Source organism: Macaca mulatta, chromosome 3 (genome assembly GCF_049350105.2).
Source record: "Macaca mulatta isolate MMU2019108-1 chromosome 3, T2T-MMU8v2.0, whole genome shotgun sequence".
Taxonomy (NCBI): Eukaryota; Metazoa; Chordata; class Mammalia; order Primates; family Cercopithecidae; genus Macaca; species Macaca mulatta.
Window position 1 is genome coordinate 157,380,316 of NC_133408.1, and position 23,857 is coordinate 157,404,172.

The following is a 23,857-nucleotide window of genomic DNA, read 5'->3' on the forward strand; positions in this document are numbered from 1 at the left end:
TGAACACATGATTAAACAGGCAGAGACACTACTAACTGGTGTCATCAGATAAAAGATTACTTCTCTTTTGCATGATGGCTGAAAAAGATGAGGTACTAAAAAGAATGGAAAGTCAAAACATAAAAGAGAAAAAAATGGAACAGTAACAACCAGAGGAAGTTGCCATCAGAATCCATAATCAGGACAGCAAATATCAGGGATGCTACTAGAAACACACTAGAACCTAGAGACAAAAGAAACAGCAGTTCCCTGGCTTGGGGAAGAGCATGAGAGAGATGGTTGGAAAAAGAGACACCTGGGTTGAAGCCCAGTTTCTCACAAGCTCTTCCAGGCTTCATGGCACCACACTAACTACTAACCACTCTACGTAATATAGGGTTAAAAAATAGGTGAATAATAGAGGAAATTGGTGGAGGGGGGCACATGAGAACCCTCTCTACTTTCTACTCAATTTTTCTATAAAGCTAAAACTGCTCTAAAAAATAGTTTTTTTTTTTTTTTTTGAAACAGAGTTTCGCTCTTGTTGCCCAAGCTGGAGTGCAATGGTGCAATCTCGGCTCACTACAACCTCTGCCTCCCAAGTTCAAGCAATTATCCTGACTCAGCCACCTGAGTAGCTGGGATTACAGGCACCTGCCACCACGCCTGGCTAATTTTTTGTATTTTTAGTAGAGACGGGGTTTCACCATGTTGGCCAGGCCGGTCTTGAACTCCTGACCTCAGGTGACCTACCCACTTTGTCCTCGCAAAGTGCTGGGATTACAGGCACGAGCCACTGTGCCTGGCAAAATAGTCTTGCATTGAAAAAAAGAAAAGAAGATCCATCACTGTAAAGTAAAGTACTCCAGGGTCCATAGAAACATATACTCAACCAACAACAGAAGTAGGTAATGTGTAAAAGTGTCCTCCCCACTGGCTCCAGTTTCATCTATGGAAGAAGAAAATAGAGATAGAAAAAATGTATTCACCTAAAATCAGAAAATGGATATTTCTGTATAACAAAAAAGACAAAAGAAATTATTTCTATGTCTATACAATATTCATTAATCTAAACTCCATGATATAAAGATGCATCTATATTTAACAAGGAAAATTTGGAGTCAATCTAAATACTTTCATTCAGCAAATATTTATTGAGCCAGGTATGACAGAGCAGTGAACAGAATAAAATTCCTGCCCTCATGGAGCTTACATCCTAGTGGGAAAAGTAAAACAAACTATAAACACGTAAAAATATATAATATAGTCAGCCCTCTGTATTCATGGGCTGGGGATTCACACTCACAGATTCAACTGTCGAAAATATTTGGGGACGGGGAAAGAAGAATGGTTGCAATCTGTACTAAACATGTACAGACTTCTTGTAATTATTCCCTGAACAATACAGTGTTAACAACTTTTTACATAGCACTTACACTGACTTAAATATTATAGAGAAAATTTAAAGTATATGGGAGGATATGTGTAGGTCATATGCGAATACTACGCCATTTTATATCAGGGCATCTGTGGATTTCAGTGTTCCAGGGGGTCCTGAAACCAATCCCCACTGATGCTGAGGGATGACTACCTATCAGATAGTGATAAATGTATTGGAGCTAAATAAAGCAAGAAAAGATGGAGATTGCTTGTGGTGTAGGCAGGAGTGCCCATTTTAAATAGATGGTCAGAGAAAGCCTCACTAAGATGACATTTCAGCAAACATCTAAAACGGTGAGGGAAGGAGCTACAGGTCCATTTAGGAGAGCTTTCCAGACAGAGAAAACAAACACAAAAGCTCTAGGGGTGAACAGGCAAGGGGGCCAGTAGGGCTGTAGAAGAATAGGAATGATGCTAAGAAGTGATTCAGAAATATAAGGGAGGTAGATTATGCAGCCTTGAGGCCACAGAAAGGCCTTGGCTTTTTACTCCGAGCAAGATGGTGGCCACTGAAGGCTGTGAGTTGAAGGGTGACATGATCCCACTCTTGCTTTAACAGGATAACTCGATGGCTATGGAAAACAGAAGCTGGAGTGGGGCAGCTACACAAGTGGGAGGACCGGTTAGGAAGGTATTAAAATAATTCAGACAAGAGGGTTGCAGTGGGCAGAATAATGGCCCCCAAAGATGTCCACATCCTAATCCCGGGGACTGGTGAATATGTTCCCTTACATGGCAAAAGGGATGTTGCAGACGTGATTAAATTAAAGATCTCAAGATGGGAAGGCTATCCCAGATATGGGTTGGTCAAATGTAACAGCAAGGATCATCGTAAGAGGCAGACAGGAGCCTGGGAGTCAGAGAAAAAGGCATAATGAGAGAAGCAGAAAGGAGAGAGACAGGGACAGACAGACTCTGCGGGAGGGATAGATACTAGAACATGCTACCCTGCTGGCCTGGAAGAGGGAGGAAGGGACCATAAGCCAAGGAATGCAGCCAGCTTCTAGAAGCTGGAAAAGACAAGGAAAAGGATTCTCCCACGGAACCTGCAGAAGAAATGCAGCCCTGAGGACTCATTTTAGACTTGTGACTTCCAGAACTGCAAGATAATAAATCTGTGTTCTTTCTAAGCCAGGATGTTTGTGATAATTTGTTGTATCAGCAATAGGAAACTAATACAGGTTGGGGTCAGTGGAGACGGGGTGAAGCAGTAGGATTTAAGGTATATCCTATCCCTAGAGACAACAAAAAGGACCAACAGGAGGACATGGTGAATTTAAAGTGAGGGCAGTCAGCAAGGCTGGATGGCTTTTCTCCAGCCTTGTGCAAGCCTATTGGTGTGGGCATGAGGTAAGCAGAGAGTTTAATTTCACCAGCGCCAGGGTTTTGCCAAGTGAGGACCAAGGGAATTGGGGGCATTTGCAAAGGAGGAACTGCAACAATAGTTCATGGGGTCTAAGATGGGTAAGGAGATGTCCAAAAACTGAGGTTTCAGTAAATAAATGATACACAGTGATTGAAAATCTCAAAGTTGAAGAATAGCTAGGGATATATTCACTCACAATATATTAAGAATGTAAACAGGCTGCACAAATTACTGTGTAGAGCATGTTCCCATTTTTGAGAGATCTGTATTATATGTGTTCATTAATGCAGAGAAAAATGGTTACTTCTGAGTGATGGGAAAATTTCCTCTTTTGTGTCTTTGAAGATACTCAATGAAGAACATTTATTACATTAATAATTAGGAGAAAAGGTATGTTAAATAGCACAACTATTAAAATATCTTGCAGATTATGTCATTTAAAATTGTACCTACCTAAATTACACATTTCAGGCTGCCCTAAATTCTAGCAGGCACTACCTGTGCTCATTAAGATGACACAGGTTTTTATAAGCAAATACATTTGACTGGGCTGTGCTTCTCTATGGAGGGTTTTCAAAATTAAAACATTACCAAAGGATATCCACAGCAAGGGTTGTGGTTCAGCCAGTACACATCAAGATGGTGTAATGAATATGATCTGTCCTGGTATTTTAAGCATCCTTTCTGACTTACTGCTGCCTGCGTGGTTTCTGTTAATTTTTTTTTTTTTTTTTTTTTTTTTGAGATGGAGTATCGCTTTGTCACCCAGGCTGTAGTGCAGTGGTGCGATCTCGGCTCACTGCAAGCTCTGCCTCCCGGGTTCACGCCATTCTCCTGACTCAGCCTTCCAAGTAGCTGGGACTACAGGCACCTGCCACCATGCCTGGCTAATTTTTTGTATTTTTAGTAGAGATGGTGTTTCACCGTGTTGGCCAGGATGGTCTCGATCTCCTGACCTCGTGATCCACCTGCCTTGGCCTCCCAAAGTGCTGGGATTACAGGTGTGAGCTACCGTGCCCGGCCCTGTTAAATATTTTGAATACCATCCCTACTAATAGCTAATGGAAAAACAGTTGATGACAGAATATAGAAGAATAATAAGGTTTTGGTTCTTCAACCGTGTGAAATACTGTATAGTCAAGAAGGTTATAATTTATTAATACTAGAAACACTAAAAATAGTTAAAATGCTTAATAAGAAATGAGAAATACAAAACTGTTGTATAACTTGTTTACAATTATGTTATGGTGTTAGGTTTATGGGTAAATCTTAAAGTCAGTAATTTAACAATCAAATGATATATGTTTCAATTAAGAAAAGGAAGGACAACTTTCTGGTACATAAAGAATTAGAACTCTGTTATTAGTGAGAAAAAATAACCCATGGAGAGAGACTAATCCCACATAGACCCAGAGTCATTGTTCATGTACCAAAAGAAAAATTAAAAAAAGGAAATATACTTTAAAATATCATATAATACTATTTACAGTTAAGAAAAGGATTAATGAAGAAACATTTGAATTGCCTATAAATCAAATTGTTATATTTTACAAAACTGTTATAAACTCAATTCTCATAGTTATAATTACTAATAAAAGTGTTAAAAGTTGTTCTATTATTATTACTATCTAACCATCTTCATTCCTTAGTTAAATGTATCAAGATCTAAAAACTGGCTTCTTAAATATTGTGACTTTTTTCCTTAAGCTAATATTTATATAATTTAATGTTACTTTGTAACTAAAATATATACACACACACATATATATACACACACATATATATATACTCTCATGTTAAAGGGGCGGTTTCACTTGTTATGAAGAAAAAATGGTAGTGAATGTTTACCAGAAGTTACACTTGGTTAGTTACAATGTAAAGACAAATTGACTTAGAGACAATTTTGAGACTGTTAAGAGACACCACAGAAAGAGCAACAATGCCCTGCAAAAATCCACATTCAATTCACCAACAGGAAGAGGAGCTAAATAACAAAATTTTAGATTACAGGGTTACTAACATGCTTCTAACATTTTAAATCATTTCAGAGGCATCCAGAAAAAAGAATGCACAAGCTGGTTTTCAAAGCAATGAAAAGTGGGACAATAAAGAGAGTTGGAAAGTCCAAAAGCAAAAATGCAGAAAACTGGGCCGGGCGTGATAGCTCACGCCTGTAATCCCAGCACTTTAAGAAGCCAAGACTGGCAGATTACTTGAGCCCAGGAGTTCAAGACCAGCCTGGGCAACATGGCGAAACCCTGTCTGTAATAAAAATACAAAAATTATTAGCTGAGTGTGGAGGTGCACGCTTGTAATCCCGGCTACCTGGGAGGCTGAGGCAGGAGAATTGCTTGAACCAGGAGACAGATGCTGCAGTGAGCTAAGATCACGCCACTGCACTCCAGCCTGGGCAACAGAGCAAGACTCCAAAGAAAAAGAATGTTCTAAACTGAAATAAGTTGATTAGAGAAAATAACTAGCCAAATTATTTCAGGGATATAGAAAAATATTATTTACTGTCAACTACCAGTACTTAAACTATTAAGAACTATATATTAATAAATTCATAACATAATTTGTGTTATAAGCAGTCATCATACATTCTGACAAAGAGTATTATAAGCCAAAATTATTTGCATTGATATAACTGTTTTCCATGCTTTTGTTCCATGTTCAAATTTTTATAGATCTTCTTTGCTAACATTTTTTTTTTTTTTTTTTTTTTTTTTTTGAGACAAGAGTCCTGCTCTGTCACCAGGCCGGAGTGCAGTGGTGCAATCTTGGCTCACTGCAATCTCCGCCTCCCAGGTTCAAGTGATTCTCCTGCCTCAGCCTCCCGAGTAGCTGGGACTATAAGCGTGTGCCACCATGCCCATCTAATTTTTGTATTTTTAGCAGAGACAGGGTTTCACCATGTTGGCTAGGATGGTCTAGATCTCTTGATTCCGTGATCCACCCGCCTCGGCCTCCCAAAGTGCCGGGATTACAGGCATAAGCCACCACGCCTGACCTGCCTAACCATATTTGAATACTTGTTCAGTCTAGAAAACATGTACATAAAATGATTAAATAAGGAACAATGGCAAACGTTATGATATCAAACTGGTAAATGGTTTGAAGGTCACACAGCCCATCTGCTTCCTGAGATGATCTGCTGAAGATCCAGTTCACGGCAGACCACCCTGCTGTGGTGCCCATCCCTCTCTAAATCCCACTGTCTTGCCCACGCCTCACCACCCCACCTCATCACTTCCACCCCAGCTACTTTGCCCAAGCATCCTGCCTCTCACTTATGTCAATGAATTTTATGCAAAAGCACCTATTTATACCCAACCATTTCAGTTTTAGGTTGATATTGTGGAACACATGACCACACTACCCAATACCTCCAATTTGAGGAGGCAGAGAAGAAAAACTTTAGAGCCCAGTATCAGGAAAAGTTTCCCTTCCCTGAGCAAGTAATTGCTACAGCTTTTTTCTACCTTATAAACAACAACAAATCATAGGTAACTCAAGCTGCTCCTATTTTATTTTCTCTTTTAGTTGATTCAGGAAACTTAGGACTCTGATCATTTGCTCCATCCCAAGAGCTCAGCTTCTGGTTTACGTACTGGGACTCAAGTAAGATTTCATTAGAAGAAGAGGTCTTATTATTAAAAGGTTTGTAAACCACTGTTCTAGTCCCTAATTTTTATAGACTTGCATTTTCCCATTTTGCTGTTTTTCTTCCTGTAAACCACTTCAATTCCTATGTGAAACCATTAGAGGTGTAAGTGAGTAATTACATCAACTGTAATAGCAATCAGTTGATTGCATACAATTCTTAATGTCTTAATAATTCATGTTTCATTTTAATCCAACAATTCAAGAAAGCTCCTTTAGTGCTATTTCCACAGGCTTCTTTAAGAAAGTTTCCAGGCTGAGTCACTTTGCGGCACTTGCTGATGGCTTTTGAAAAAGCTGTCCTGAGAAGAGCCACTGCCTCTTTTTCTCATCAAGTAGATGGGCAAAAGAAAAAGACTAGACCAATTTGGTGGCCATCTTGCTTCCTGAGCAGAAAGCCTTTCCAGCCCTGACACCTAATCAGCATCAGCGATTTCACCGCACACCCTGATGTGATGTTACACAAATACACCAGCTTTATGAGTGACCATCCTTTGGATCAGCGGTTCTCAGACTTCAGCATGCATCAGAATCACCCAGAGGACTTGTGGAAACATGGAATAGAACACTTTGCTTTATCCCCAGAGTTTCTGAGTTAGTTGATCTAGAGTAGGGGTTCTAAGAATTTGCATTTTTAATGAGATGAAGCTGATGATGCAGGTCTGGAAACCACACTTGGAGAACAAAAGCCTCAGATCATTCAATTTTCCTGCTTGATAATCTTCAGGGACTCTGCACTGCCTATCAGGTTAAGCACATAAATGCTTCAGCTTGGCTTTCAAAACCTCCTGGATAGAGCCCATTGGAACTCCTACTCCATCAGTCCATACCCCTGTGCCTTCATCCATTACCTCCTCACTCTGCCCAGAGCACACACAGATCCTGTGCTCTGGCTCTTTCTGATCAGAACGAACTTCTCATTGCTCTATTCATTAAGGTACTCATTCTTCAAAAGACTGCAAGAATGCCACCTCTTCCCAGAAGCCATCCATAATTCATCTTCATTAGAACTCTTTTCTCTGGGCTTTACTAAAACACTTACACAAGCCAGCTCTGCATTATAATTAGTAGCTATTACCTAGCTCTCTTCCACGAGATTATATAGAAGAGTAGTTAAGAAGATGCATTTGTAGTTAGAAAGACCTGGGTCCAAATTTTGGCTTGGCACTTAACTATGTGACACAGAACACTTTCCTTAACCATGAGCCTTAAAGCGAAATAACAACAGTACCTACTTCCAGGGATACTCATGAAGGTTAAATGACATAATCCACATAAAATACTAAATAGCATGCCTAGCAGTCAGGGCTCAGCAAACAAGGGCAACTATTTCCTAGAGGTTTTAGAACATCCTCCAATTCTTCATCATTTCTCCCGTGTCAGGTTTATGTCTCTTCACCTTGAATCTGAGTTCTGTGACTGCTTGATTAATGGAATATACAATAGCCTCCCCTTATCTATGGGGAATATGTGCCAAGACTCTAAGCGCATGCCTGAAACCACAGATGGGACCTACATACATGGTTTGGTTCAAGGCTGCAGCGTGCTATGGTCGTGCCACTGTACTCCAGCCTGGTTGACAGAGACCCCTTCTCACAGCAAAACAAAACAAACAAACAAACAAACCGCCTCTATAGTCATTGGTACAAAATAGTCATACTGCTTTGTAATTTCAAGTAACCAAAGAATGACAGGTAAATAGGAGAGACTAATAGTCACTTTGAAAAGCAAGAAATTCATGAGGCCACCATCTGCACATAAGGAGAGATCAAAAGGAGACATGGCAAAGCAGCTGCACAAGATAAAACAACTTTGAGGGAGTTGCACAAAATCCAGGGAAACCTAAGCAGGTGGGGACCAAACAAGAGAATCATGGTTATTTTTATTTTATTAGATATATTATAAATATTAATATTTTGCAAATATTTTGTATTCTTACCTTGGCCCTATTATTACACACCTCTCCACAGTGGGTCTGAGAAAAATACCGTATCAGTCATGGTACATAATCATAACAGCCCAGTACTTTTCCATTGTCGCACTTATCACAAACGGAACTTATTATGGTTAGTGTTCTTTACTAGACAATAAATTTTAGAAGTACCAGGACTATTTAGCATACACTCTCTTCCCAGTGCAACACCTGATATGATAAATATACACAGAAAATATTTACTAGGTGAATGTTGAACAGCTAAGCACTAAAAAGGCCATTGGAAGAACTAGAACAAATGCCTGATTTAATTGAGCATGAATTCACATGGAGTATAGACACAATGTCCTTAAAAAACAAAGTTTCTACCCTAACACAGAAATTGCATTAGGAACAACTATTTGCTGTCATCAGGTAGAAAATAATGCACTGTTAAGCTTGGCATGGTGCTACATGCCTGTAGTCCTAGTTACTTGGGAGGCTGCGGTAAGTGGAGCTCTTGAGCCCAGGAGTTTGAGTCCAGGTTGAGCAACATAGCAAGACCCTGTCTCTATTTAAGAAAAAAAGAAAATAAAACGGAGAAAGAAAAGAAAAAAAGAAGAGAGGAAATAAAGGAAAATAATGCACTCATGCTGGAGGAGATAATTTTATTTCCAATCTCTCCTGTCTATTCAAGTCCTGTTAATACCCCTCCCCCCACACACAACAAATTACCTACATTTAGAGCCATCACCCAGAATTCAGAGCTTCATGGAACCATACTTTAATTAACGTCAACTGTAACTGCTTCCTCAGATTCCTTCTTTCCCTTTTACTGTCAATCTATTTCCAAAAGTGGTTAACATAATCTCCCTTAAACATTGTTTTTATCACATCTGTTTCCTACCTCAGAGCCTACAGTGAATCTCAATTGTCAACTGTCTGAAATCTAAACTTATTAAGAGCTTAACATATTCACAATATCTATTAAGAGTTTCTAAAGCTCTTCCATTAGTTGTCCTACCTACAGTCCACCAAACCAAACTCACAACTTGTTACTATTCCGATACAGGCACAAAAACACATGGAACCTCTGATGGAGCCAAGCAGACATGCTGGAAGGTTGCTTCTCAGTTACACCAGTCAAGTCTCATTATTTTGTCAAGAAACTCCAGAAGGAAGCCCAATACACTTTTGAGACTTTTTATGAAAAATGTATTCCCAGGCACTCATGGAAAGAGACTCATCAATAGAAAATAATCAACTCTTAAGTTAACTTGTAGGGATTACTTAAAAGTTTGTCTTAAAAAAGACAAATCTAACCTAATCTAAAACTAGATTCTGTTGATTCAGACTTCATGAAAGGAAACCTGAACTATCTAACAAGGCCAGTGACACATCTGCATTTTAATATATCAATTACTTAAAATACTGAACTCTTCCTAGGTAGTGCCTCTATCATGACCCTGGCTTACATAATCTACCCTCACAAATTCACTTCAACTTTTATTGATTGGAAAAAATAAAGAATTTTATAATATCAAGGAAATCCATACAACAGCCTTTCATGGAAACCAAACCAAATTTCTATTTAAGGACTCAATTTACTACCTGCTGATGTTTTGCAGATGCAAAACAAAAACAAAACCAAAAAAAACAAGATCAAATATGAAAACTAAAAGATGTACAAATTTAAAAACAAAATGCAACTATAAGAGACAGACTTAACGACTGAAATATGCAAAGATGGTCAGGGTGGAAAGAGCAGTTCCTCAGTAATTGTGTCCTCGTGTATTTCAGAAATCTCCATCACTTCCCTAAACTCAGGTCATGCGGCATTCTCACATGCACCAGCATGTTCCCTGTCATCCAGAGGATGACAGAATCATATCCCAATTACAGAAAAGTACAAGCTTTTAGTATGATAATTAATAAGGACACATTAAAAACCAATGATGTTCTTCTACATTATCATTCTTGCCATTCAAAAGGATCTTAGAAACCTTCAAGGCTTTACTTCTGTTTATAATCACCTGTGCTCAATCGCAAGGGAAGAGCAAATGAATGATTAAACATAGAAGACTAACAATTTCTTTGTAGCTTCAATTTCTGCACAGCTTTTGAAATTTACAATTGATTACAGGTGTGTAGAAATGGTCTGAGACTTCATAGCAATTAAAGAATCCATAAATGACAACTTTCAGCTCTAGGAGAATGCTTAGTTTCATTAATGTTGCCTTTGGGGGAGAAACATGGTGAGGGCTAAGGTTAGGAGTCAGACAGAAAATGGCAAATATCCTATTAGCTTTACTTTCTCTGTTCCTAAAGTAGGGGTACTATCACTGATCTCAAGAGATTTCATAGGGATAAGAAATAATGCCTATGAAGTGCCTGACATATAACCAAAACCTAACAATATTAAGCCCCATTCCATCTCCACCCCCTGCTAAAACTCTAGCTTGTTGTAAACAGCAGTTAACCTCAGGATTCCCGCAAAGCATGAGCCAAATGGAATTACCCTTGTCTTGATTTTGGCTTGTTTACTGCCTAACCCACCATCATGGGATGGATGAGGGTGGCTGTAGAAAAGAAATTGTTTTAGTTTAAAATGATAAAACCACCCTCTTCTTTTTTCATTTTTTTTTGTTTACTTTTAACTGGTTGTGAAGAGGTGGTTGCAAACAGAATTATTTATGCAAAGTTGAAAATAATGCCACACAAAATTCAAAAATTTACATAATAAAGACCATGCTGCACACTGTATGAGCATACTGCTTTAGAACCTTGTTTCCTCTTATAATCAAAACATAGAATTCATCATAAAGGTGGCAAAAGAAATTTCTGCAAAAACCCATGACTTGTAGCTTAGCCACTAAGTGTCAGGACGAGGTGGCTAAAATGTAATCAGAATGCCTCAAAGGAATATCTTGTATTTTCAGATCACATGGAATTCTAAAAATGAATTGCTAATTAGACTGACAGTCCCCACAATTGTGATCATGTTCAAAGTGTACAAAAATATATTCCTTGTTTCATCCTATTTGTAACCCTGATTCTATCCTGCACCAGAACAGATCAAATGGTATGTGGGAGATTGATCTGGGAAAAGCCTCATCTTTAGTTTGTTCTCCTTACATATATCTTGATAACTTATTAATAATCAGCAGGCAGATGCTACACAGTTACTTCAGTTGCTTATTATATGGGCTAGAAATGGTGATCAAAAACATTTTGCTTTCACGACCTCATCACCTAAATTTTCTAATATATGGAAAAGCAACTTTTTGCATGGTATTCTATATTTTGTTTGTTTGTTACTAATGGTAAATATTTATCAGAGAAAAAACTGACCAGAAGTAAAGAATCAAAGTTGCTCATTTCAGTGTTTGTCCTGCTGGAACAAATACAATGCTACTTAAAATTCATCAGCTATTTCTTCTTTCTGAAAACTGATTTGCTAGCAGAAACAATACGAAATCTGGTCAACACCCTTCTTCCTTTCTCTAGCATGGCACAAAAGTGTTATCTCAACAGACAGGAAAGGAAACTTAAATTAATTTATGTTTTCATAAATTCAGCTCTGCTCAGCAAATTAATTCATTCATTAATTATAATGAACAGCACAAAAAGGGTATGTTTTGGTCTATCAAATGCCTGCATTCACAGGAGAATTTTGAAATACAAAAGACTGCATGTTTTACTTAGCTGAAACCAATAAAAAGCCAGATTGTTATTCTTTTATCAGGATTTAGCAGACATGTCATATGAGGAAAACATTCACAATACTCTGTAGCATACTCTGTAGCTATTTTTAAAACTAGAGTGGAACCATTATTTTATTTAAAGTGATTGTCTTTGTTCTATGTCAAGATTCTAGCACTGAACCATACAACTATAAAGGCTTTTTTAATTTGAAAACTACGGTATTTAATTTCTACATAAGGAACTGTAATTCAATTTTAAATAGTAAAATATGTAATACATTTTGAAAGTGTCCTGAAGTTGTTAAAATGGGCATTTTCAGAATACTTTTAGTTTAAAGGCATACTTTTTCAAGAAAATCATTGTATCATTATGCAACATATTTGAATAGAGTTTTTACATTTATTTTTAGCAAAAATAGACTTTTCTTTTTCTTTTTCTTTTTTTTTTTTTTTTTTGAGATGGGGTCTCGCTCTGTCACCCAGGCTGGAATGCAGTGGCTTGCTCTTGGCTCACTGCAACCTCCACCTCCTGGGTTCAGGCAATTCTCCTGCCGCGGCCTCTCAAGTAACTGGGATTACAGGTGTGTACCACCACACCTGGCTAATTTTTGTACTTTTAGTACAGATAGGGTTTCACTATGTTGACCAGGCTGGTCTCGAACTCCTGACCTCAAGTGATCCACCTGCTTCAGCTCCCCAAAGTGCTGGGATTACAGGCGTGAGCCACCGAGCCCAGCCTGAGATACATCTTATAATCACTGGCAAATTAAATCTGCCTGTCCCAAGGCAAGGGCTCACTGTTGCACGTGGGTGGGCTCAGTTCTATAGAGAGGATGGGGGTCAACAAGCTATCATCGCAGGTGGACTGTTTGCATTAATAGCCATAAATACAGGGACCTCATCCCAAATTTGCCTGCCACCATGCCTGGCTAATATTTGTATTTTTAGTAGAGAGACAGAGTTTCACCACATTGGCCAGGCTGGTCTTGAACTCCTGACCTCAAGTGATCTGCCTGCCTCAGCCTCCCAAAGTGCTGGGATCGTAGGTGTGAGTTGCCGCGCCTGGCCAATTTTAGCAAAATCAGTTTTAAAAATAGTCCTTCCTTGACTAGCATTACCTCCTTAAAGCAGCGTTTCCCAAGCAGCAGCAATGTGGTCCCCCATGGAGAGACCCTGTTGTCACAGCTGAAGAGTTGCTACTGGCATCTAGTGGGTAGAGACCAAGGATGTCGCTAAATATCTTACATGTACAGGACAGCTCCCCACAAACAGCAAAAAATAAAATGTTCCCAAATATCAACAGTGCTGAGGTTGAGAAAATCTGCTTTAAAGCAAAATTACTTAAGAGCTTTAAATTTTATTTTTAATTTTGAACCCCATGAACAGCCAAGTTTTTGAAAAGGAAGATTGTTCTAGGCAAACTCAATATACTGAGTCACGGTCTGAGAAAAGTAAAACCTAGGCCTAGATGGCATTACCCAGAACACTAATTTTAAACATGTAAAGTCAAGAAATACAATTTTCTAAACAGCTACAATTTTGGCATAATACATCTTCACTTATATGTACTTCAAAGTGTATTTTTATGCCTGCTACACAGTAGGTACTCATCAAATCCTTATTGAGGAAGGAAGGAAGGAGAGAAAGATCTAACTTCCTATATCTTAGCCCAGGATATTTTGAAAGATAATATTGAAATCAGGATAGGACCCCTCCCTCTTGGACTTCGGCAGGTTGTTAATGTTTTCCCAAGTCCTCCCATCTTCCATAGTACTACAGTGTAGCCAGCTAGCCATGGTCATTTTCCAGGCTCCTATGCAACTACGAAAAGCTGCATGTCTATGAAAGGCCTCACCGATATACTGTGTGCACTCTGCAGAAGAAAGACCATACTTAGAGGAATTGCTTGCCCTTCATTTCCCATCTTTCCCCCTTACCATATATTGGGATGCAGAGCTGGCACTGATCCTGTTTCAAGCACGCCGATGAGGTTAACTCCCTAAGAAGAGTAGTAAAACAAAAATAACCTGGGTTGTTGAATGACCACTTGGCATGGAGCTGACTCTCCAGCTGGGATCACTCACCTCCAGATTGTCATGTGAGAGAAATGACCTTATTTAATCTACTGTATGTTGAGTCTCTTTCTTACAGCCACTTGTACAAGGCAATTCTATAACTGATAGTGTCCTGTGTTACTGGGGTGATAAATGCATTCTATCTGAAGAAATGTTAAACTGGATAATTTTTAAACATGGCAATGCAAATAATAATTGAAAGTCTAGATTATATAGTTACTTTATATGAATATTAGGAGGAAGAATTGCCATGGGTTTATTATAGTCAATCTCAGTTATCCAGTCTAAAAGGAAACAGGCACAGAAAAAAATCTGAAGATAATTGCCAAAGGAATTCATTGTTTAAATGATATTTATGTAAACTCATGCTAATGATAGCAGGCTGGGCCTTGTAAAATGTAGGCTTAAGCACATAATTTTGACTTTTAAAATTTTATAGTTATAGCATTTTCATCTAGTTATAGCATTTTCATCATCTTGACTTTGTCTCTCTTTGACTAAGATACCTGTAAGAATACCAGTAGCAAGAGGAAAAAAGAAACAAAGGCCAGACGACTCCACAAAGTAAACAAACTTGAATCACGGATTTCTGTATGAATTGTGTACTCAGATTTTGAATAGTCAATTAAATTTAATTCAAAAGCTTCTGTGCCTATCTTGGTATTCAGAAAATGTGGCTGCTTCTCTTTGGGCACATTCTTTATTGAACTACAAAGTATTTTTCTTTGGGTTTTATCTGAATGTATCTATTTGTTCAAAGATTTATTCCTACTCTATGTGAATATGGAGGAATTGTTGACAAACTAAATATTTCCCATGAGAATCAATTAAAATATACTTCGGTTAATCAGCTTTATGCAATTCAGATTTTTCCATCAATATCGCTCTTTTTAAAAATTAATGTCTTCACTACTGTCATGGACTTTTTATACTAGGAAGTATCTATACCTTAAATATATGAAAATAGCAAAGGTACCAAGACATACGTTGCAATCTCTTAACATCTTCCCCATTCCAAATTATATTTATGGATTGTTTTGAAAAGTCCGTTGCCATTAATTCAATGATGTATGCAACTTTTAAAAACTTGAAATCAAAGCATCAAGATAGCATAATTTAAAAAGTAAAATAGCTTCATCTGAAATATATGTTTAAAGATTTAAAATTCTAAAGAATTTGAACGTCTCACAACAAAATCATTTCTAAATGTAATAAAGTTCAGTGTACAAACTAGGTATCTTTATAATTTATATATTAAATTCAAAACTATTTACTATTTTCAGAGGAATATTAATTTTGGCTGAAAAAAAAAAACCCAAGATGCACTTCCTTCACAGTTGAATAGCAGCACACTAATTACCGAGTGAGGAGATTTTGATTCTTGATTTCGGAATAAATTGATCTCATAATGTAAAACAAAATTAAAATGACACTTTCACAGCCTCTCTCCTTCCCAATTTCTTTCTGGGGCATTAGTCACTCAGCTACATTCCACCACTACAGGAAAAGGCAAACAGATGACACACTGTGACCGTGAATGTCCCAGGGAACATTCAATTAGTACATCACCACGGTGAGTCTATGATGGCTACCACAGATATGTGAAGATGACATTATTACCTATTGTAAAAAAAAAATCATCCAAATAAAGAAATCACAATTCTGAATTTTAAACCAATACACCGCATATACACCGCATTCCACGTGGGAGGCTGTGTGAAAATGAACTGGAAGCTCTTATGCATGCCATATCTGTGGCCTTCGATAAGTCAGAAGTCTCCAGGCTTTTCTGTTTGATTTTATCTATACACAAAGGAGACTGGTCTTGGCCAGTGGTTCTCCACAGGAGCAGTACCCTAGGATGTGTTTTGGAAACAGACTAGCATTTTTTATTTTCGCAGTGATGGGCACTTAGGGGAGGCACGGCAAAGATGTGGTTCCTTTCCACACATTAAAGGAACTGTGCTGTGTTCTCTGTCACGTTCAAATATTTCTCTGTTCATTCCTTTCACTTGAACCTTCTAGATGACCAGGTTAGAGAGTAACTCCTTTCTACTTATTAAACAAGTCAATTTAATTTTTAACAAACTGAATTTTGCAGGGATTCAACTCCTGTGTATGTGTGTGCTTTTGTTTGCCACTTTACTAAGTCATTCACCATTTCAGAAAATCACCTCACCCACCACAAATCTGCTGACTCAGAGTAAACAACATAGCAGGATGGGATCAGGATTCTTTTGCAACTATTATATTCTCGTCAATGCCATGAATAGGTTCAAATAGCCATGTGTTTGTTTTATCATGTCTTTCAGTACAGTCATGTCTGAGCATTTATATATTGAGCATATCATATTTTATTTTAACTATTTTCCTGTTATCTTTGTACTGGTTTTAACAGAACCTACTTATACATGCAATTCTCCACAAATTTCATTGCAGGATAGTAAGAAGGTGATAAAATATTTTATGAAAAGGAGACATCACATCTGATAGGGAGGCAAAACACTGACCTACGACATCATCTAAGGCTCCTCGTAATTCTAACATTTCTTGATTCTGTGAAAAATGTCCACTCAGCAAGTGCTGATTATTAGCAAGCTTTTACCTCTACTCTTACATTTCAACATTTCCAAGTATTGCAATTAAATTAAAAAGAGAAATACCTGTGGTCGCTAAGGTGATACATAAAAACACCGACTTCATTAAACGTTCAAACATTGATGTTAGTGGGGAATTCCATAGTGCTGATGCCTTTAACAGGTTAACACAGGACCAAAAAAAAAAAATATCTAAGGCACAGCTGGAGCCCTTCACTTCTATCTGACCACAAGAGGCTATACTACTGGCCTCAGCAGCTGACTATGCCCTTGTTCTGTCCTTGGGCTAAGGGGCACATATGTTAGTTATATGCTGCCTCAGCATCTCTCCCAAAAATTTCATTCAGGAAAATATACATCTGCCAGTAACAAGATGTTCTAAATGTGGAACAGGATGAACATAACCAAACTGCAAATGTCTACTTAGAAGAACTTGTCATTCAAAAGGCAACACCTTCAACTCAATATTGGCTTGCCAACAGTACAACTATACTACCATTTTTCTGTGGCAATTTGTTCCTGCAATCAAATTGAGGGATAATCATTACATCTGCTATGCCAACTTCTGGTTTATGAAAATACATTGAAGACAAGACTTCAGGAGCTATCTCTTCTTCCCACACAACTGAGTTCTCCCCATGTCTACCTTTTCCATTATTATGTCTGACCATCCAGCACTACCACCTCCCTCCTCTACCATATAAGCTCCTGTCACAGGCAACGATGTGTTAACATTCCACAGCTTTTCATACGTACATGAAATTACACTTACCAAGACAATGTCTGGGGAAACAACTCCCTGGTGAAATAAGATAAACCCATACCTAATAAATATAGCCCTCTTGGTCAAATGACCAAGAGCCAAAAAGATAACTAATTACATACAAACTATTAAACAGAAAAGAGGGACAAAAACAAGCACCAAATTCTGTTTGATCTACATACCAAAACAAACGCAAGATCCAGAACATTCAATTGGAAAACTGCATCAAGAAAGTCTAATAACCATTGTTTTTTCAAAAAGAAAATTTTATTGAGGCATTTAAGTAATAAATTCTTTGTAAGCAATTACAGAAATATTTCAAAATTACTGAAAGATCAAAAAAATTAACACTTTGAAGGTATGGATAAACATTTACTTTTTAACTCATGAGTTTCTAAAAATAAAATAATAATTTTTATAGGAAGAAAAAATATATATTACCAGCAATCTTTTTTTATAAACCTCAACTTTTCCTCACTGCCCTCACATACATGTAGGATACCAAATCAGCAATTTTCTGAAAATGCGTGTTTCTAACCAAATAAACATGTGAAACATAAAAGGATTTCTGAACGAGTACAGCTGACTCCTCAAGTTTCCCACATTACACAGTCTCCTCTCAGCTCCCAGCATTTCAATGACCATCTGACTTCAGTGTTTGTTTGGGCTTATAAAGGTTATGGGTTAGTGCTTGGGGTGAAGAGCACATTTTGACCTGATGTAACATTTTATATCTACTTGATTCAAAAATTAAGAAAAAGAAGGTTTGCCAATGGCTCTTTGAAAAAAGCAGATGACCCAGCACGGAGACCCAGTCCTGTGTCGTTCTTACCCGCAGGGCCTCGATGACGAGGTCTCTGGCCTCCAGCTCCCCTTCCATCACGCTGAGGAGCATCCGCAGCTCGGATTTACTGAGAGTATCCACATCAAACTCTTTTTTCTGTAACACATAAAAAAACAAGGCAATGAAAAATCTTTTCCTAAGGAAGACACACACATCCTAAGAGTTATGCAATGGATCATTTTTATCCCAGTGGCTCAGCAGATCCAAGAGGCACTGGGGTACTATTTGCAGCAGACAATCTATGCCCTGACCTTCTAGGAGGAGAGGTAAAAACTGTAACGCCAGTCTCTCAACTCTCCTCTCCAAGGAGCTATAGTTCCCCAGCCTGCCTGCACACCCAGACTCAAAATCTCTCCAAATCACACAGCACAAATTTAAAGTCCCTGGAGTCTCAAGCAAAACAGGTCTGGTATATCTTGGGGGAATGGGGGAGTTTCAAGAGAAGCAAAGAAAGCATGGATGTATTCCTAGAAGGGCCCCAACATAAAGACTCCTGGGAGGTTTTTATAAATTCCAGAACATCCAATAATAATAGGTCATGTTTACACACTCTGCAGCAGAGGCCACCAGCTGGCAGCCAAATCTGGCCTACAGATGTGTGTTACTTGGGTCACAAAGTGGGTTTGTCGTCGTTGTTGTTTTTCATTTAGCCAACATTTAAAAAATCTCAAGATGTCACCAAAAAATCCAGATCCCTGGCTTATCTTCAAATGTCAGATGACTGGGTAACTCCAGATTCATATTTCCTCACGGCAATAATGCACAGAGCCAGGAAATAGCTGCCCCTTTAGAAGGAACACATTCCTCATGTTGCCAACCCTCCCCCACCAACACATACACACACACACACACACACACACAGAGTACAGGCACACACACTTTTAAGAAACCAGGACTGCCACTCATATGTGGTCATCTGGGCGGACAAAGTCCGGTGAGTTTGGAACCCCTGCTGTTTGGTTATCAAAGTGCCTTCTTATGAACGCCTCTGTAGCTTCTTGGCAGGCCTGGGAGGGAGCTGAGACTGGAATAAGTGAGACTTCCAGGGACCTAGCTACAGCTTGAAGTCAGTACCAGGGCCCTAGGTGTGTGTGGGGGGGAGGTGGGGGGAAGGGAGGGGGTCATAATTTCTCACACAAGGTTCTTCCAGCCCTTTTGTCTTCTCTAGTAGATTTCTTTCCTGAGCGACTGCATCCAACCTCTTAAGGCTTTAAATTTCATAGGTATACCACTGACTCTCGATTCTTTTGTCTTCCGCTCCAACCTCCTTCCTCACAGCAACTTTTACAAGTAGGTTCTCCAGCATTCATTTTAGAGATAAAGCTGAGAGTGAGTTCACAGTCAGCCTGGGTGAGTCCAAAGCCTGAGCTCCTTCCACCGGGCACACTCTGCTCCTCCCTTCTGTACACAGACTCATTTGACAAGCCCAGTCACCATCATAGAGAAGGGTAACACAACATTTATCCCCAAATCTGTCTGTACACTCACCCTCAGAAGCCATTGTTCAAAACATGCCAGAATATTACTTCACACTTGCATAGCACCCAATGGCTTCCAAAGTAGTCTCAAAGAATTGACTAATTTACACCATATTGCCATCTCCATTTTTAAAATTGAAACTCAGAAAAGTCAGATAATATATGCAGAGCATGCAACCAGTAAATGGTAAAACGAGGATATATGACCAAATGCCATGACTTATCTTCACACTTTACCAGCATGGCACCAACATTCTAGAATAAGCTCTTTGAGATGAGATAAAAATGGTACCATCCTATCAATCAGCCAACATGAACACTGGGCTATTTCTGTGAAGACACAAAAGTATACATAGTAAAGACAATAAACGATTTCAGAGGCTTTCAAACAGGCATGACCAGAACGGTAACGTTTAAGTTTCAAAAGAATCTTCTGGAAAGAGATATGATGGTACAAAGGGGAAAGAGACTAGAGCTAGGGGGTTCTCTCAAGAAAGATTTTAAAAGGATCTCTCTCTTAAAATTATTTCTTTTTGCATACACACTAGACAGAGAAGTTATTTGGAAAGGTAAGGGCTAAGGATAAAGAGAAGAGGAAAACCTATAGCAAGCATAAATCATGTGTAGTTCTCAGGGATTCCTACTTCAAAGATTTCTTAGAGATGCTCCCTATGAATAGTAAAATCCAATGTACCAAGTCCCAATCTCTGCTCCCACTACACAGTAGTGTCCATAAAGTCTTATAAACCAATTGTTCTCAAACTTTGGCATGCATAAGAATCACCTTAAGACCTTGTGAAAACACAGGCTGCGGTGCTCCACCCCTGGAAATTGTGATTCAGTGAGTCTGAGGTGGGGCTGTGAATCTGCCCCTCTAACAAGCTCCTGCTGATGTTGCTGGTCCACAGACTACATGCTGAGGAGCACTTCTATAACTCATGCCATCCTCTGTTTTCTCATCTGTATAATGGAAATCCTAACATCTACCCTGCATTCTTGTGAGGATTAAACAAGAACATATCAATGAAGTAAGTGCCAAATGAAGGCAGGAGGTTGTTATTATTAACCCAGATGTTTCATGTAGAGAGGAGTAGGGTATTGGCCAGGAGCCTATTTCTTTGAAAATCTACCAGCCCAAGTCCAATAAACTCAGTTTATTGGCTATGATGAAAGACAGGCTCTTTTATCCTGGTTTTTCCCACTGAGATGGGAGAGTAAGCTGCAATTCTTATGTGCTTTAGAGGGTAATGTTTTATTAATGATGCTGCTGGTTGCTCTAAGGATTTTAATTAATTGTATATTTTATTGTCCTGCTTCTCCAAAGCTTTATAAGCAAAGTGCTCCATTTTAAAAACTAATAAATTATGAAAGACATTGCCAAGATCCTGATTCATATTAGAGTCAGGAGAGCCTGCCCTGCTTCCATCAGCAGCAGCAACACATGTGACCTACAGCCAAAACTTCTGTTTTTCTATACACTACCATCAATAAAGAGGGAAATTCATTAAAATAAAAAATATTGGTACAAGGGTTCTTGCTAAACCATAGATTATGTCACACAGAATGTTAAAAAATAAATCTGTCTCCCATCACAACGTATGAAGTGATGTACTGTTTGAAACATACAGTGCATCTGTCTGCTTGTCTTTCTTCTCTCTCTGTCTCCACCCCCATTTCTCCGCTACTAGTCCTAGTAAAATTTCTCTACTAATTCCTGGCCTTTCATAGTGCAAATATTGTAATAATATTTTCAAATCGTCAACACCTTTCATTTCCACTCTATTCTGGCAAAACAAGGTAAAAACAAAGTACTGTGCATGAAAAGATGCTGGAGATCTTAAGACTCCAAGTATTTTATAAATAAATATAAAGCACTTTAGTATTTTTAGAAAAATAACCTCAGAAGCAAAAATTCTAACAAAAAAACTGTATTTTTGTTAGAATATATATATATACACACATATATATGAATGAAGTGGCATTAATGTTAGATGCATATGGTACAAAAGTACTTATAGAAAAAATATTAAAGTTTCTTGGTTTAAAAGCCAAACGAATTAAGTCATATGTTTATAAAAGACTGCACTGATAATCTCATTTTCAAATTGGATAGAAGACAGGACAGATCCAAATGCTGCCACTCACACAAAAAATTAAGGTCTCTGTCATGGCACTCATGAAAACATGACTCCCAAATCCCCATCTCCCCCCAGAAAATAACTAGAGCAGACATGTTCACAGACCGAGGTTTACTATTGAACTTGCCTTTGCCAATTAAAAAAGAAAAATCCAGTTCTTATTTTTTAGTGATGAAAAGAAGCTAAAAACAAAATAAAACCAGATCTGTGCCAGGCACGGTGGCTCACGCCTGTAATCCTAGCACTTTGGGAGGCCAAGGCCGGCGGATTGCCTGAGCTCAGGAGTTCAAGAACAGCCTGGGCAACACGGTGAAACCCCATCTCTACTAAAATTTAAAAAAAAAAAAAATTAAAAAAAAAAAATTAGCCAGGCGTGGCAGCGTGCATCTGTAGTCCCAGCTACCCTGGAGGCTGAGGTGGGAGAATTGTTTGAACCCAGGAGGCAGAGGTTGCAGTGAGCAGAGATTGTGCCACTCCAGCCTGATGACAGAACAAGACTCCATCTCCAAAGAAGAAAAAACAAAACAAAACAAAACAAAACAAAAACACAGATTTCAACTCCACAGGTCACTCTTCCGCCTGTTACATTTGCCAGGAAAAGCATTCCAGAAAAAACACTTAACACCTGGTTTTAAAAATCTGACATGGCAGCTTCAACCAATCCAGAATCTGGTCATCAAATACAAAGTATGTCTTGTTTGGGATACAAGTCACATATATTAATTTATTGTATGTTAATCTATTGTATATTATAATTTATTTAAAATTTAAAATTATACTCATATAATTATATATAATATATATATATGATATATTATGTATAAATTAGAAAGGAGAAATAATCCCAAACTCAACTGTTCAACACTGTAGTTTTGAACAGCTCTGAATTACTTGGGGCAAGTGTGGGGAGAGCATTCTTGAGGATTTTTTCTCATACAGGCTGAGAGAGAGAGAAAGAGACAGAATAGACAAAACAGACCCTGGCTGAATCAAGCCATCTTGAATTTCCAGAATTGAACACAGGCCAATACCAAGTTTGCCCCTCCCCAAATCTAAAACACTAGGTTTATGTGGGGAATTCAGTAGACACGGCTAAATATTAATAGAAAAGTCTTCCCCATATCGTTTTAGAATTAGTGGAACCAACCAACATTGATTGGTTATCAGAATGCCTTCAGGAGACATTATGAGCCACGGTGGCAGAGACACCCCTCAGATCTTTCCTCAAATACATCCGTCCTATCAGGGTTGCTGGGGGATATGTTGGTAACTAAATACAAACTCAGGCACTTTATCTGGCTCTTCCCAGCAACACCAAGAGCCTCTCCTTCAGTTTAATATCCAGCAGGTTGTGCCTATTTTCCATCAGTAAGCTTTACATAGGAGAAAGCAGGCAGACTGGAAGGTGGGGTGATGAGTGATGTGGTAGGAAACAATCAGCAAAGTAGGGCAAATCACTTCATCTGTTTGAATCTCAGGTTTTCCATCAGTAAAAATAAGGATGCTGGAGTAAGTGATCTCTTAAATCTCCTCCAGCCCCTAAATGTCCTGATTTCATGTACCATCAGGGTAACTGGATTACTGGACTGAGGAAATTTATTTAGGTCATTTCCTGAGTCTAAAAGCCTTTGTGAGGTACTTGAGGAAACTGATTTTGCCTCTTTGCTCAGAAGTTACAGAAATGTATTTTCCTCCTAGTTTAATAGTGCATGCTAATAATTAATAATGCATTTAGAACTTTCTATGTAAGCAAGCTTTATGCTTTGGGGATGAATAAGGGCTATCAAGAAGTAAAAGCAATGAAATCATCTTGAAAGTTCACCATCACAATGCAAAGGCTGTATCACCGACATGCAAAAAATTAAATCCACCTCTCTAGGTACACAAGAACATGCACT

General features: G+C 38.4%; 1 protein-coding gene across 3 annotated transcripts in view; it reads right to left on the minus strand.

Moving 5' to 3' along the window:
- The window catches only part of CTTNBP2 (cortactin binding protein 2), a 162,170-nt gene that overhangs the window by 131,897 nt on the left and 6,416 nt on the right, over positions 1–23,857 (minus strand). For all 3 annotated transcript variants that reach the window (XM_028844929.2, NM_001168625.1, XM_015134751.3), the window contains 1 exon segment: positions 18,332–18,439. In XM_028844929.2, coding sequence (XP_028700762.2) covers positions 18,332–18,439 — 108 coding nt within the window.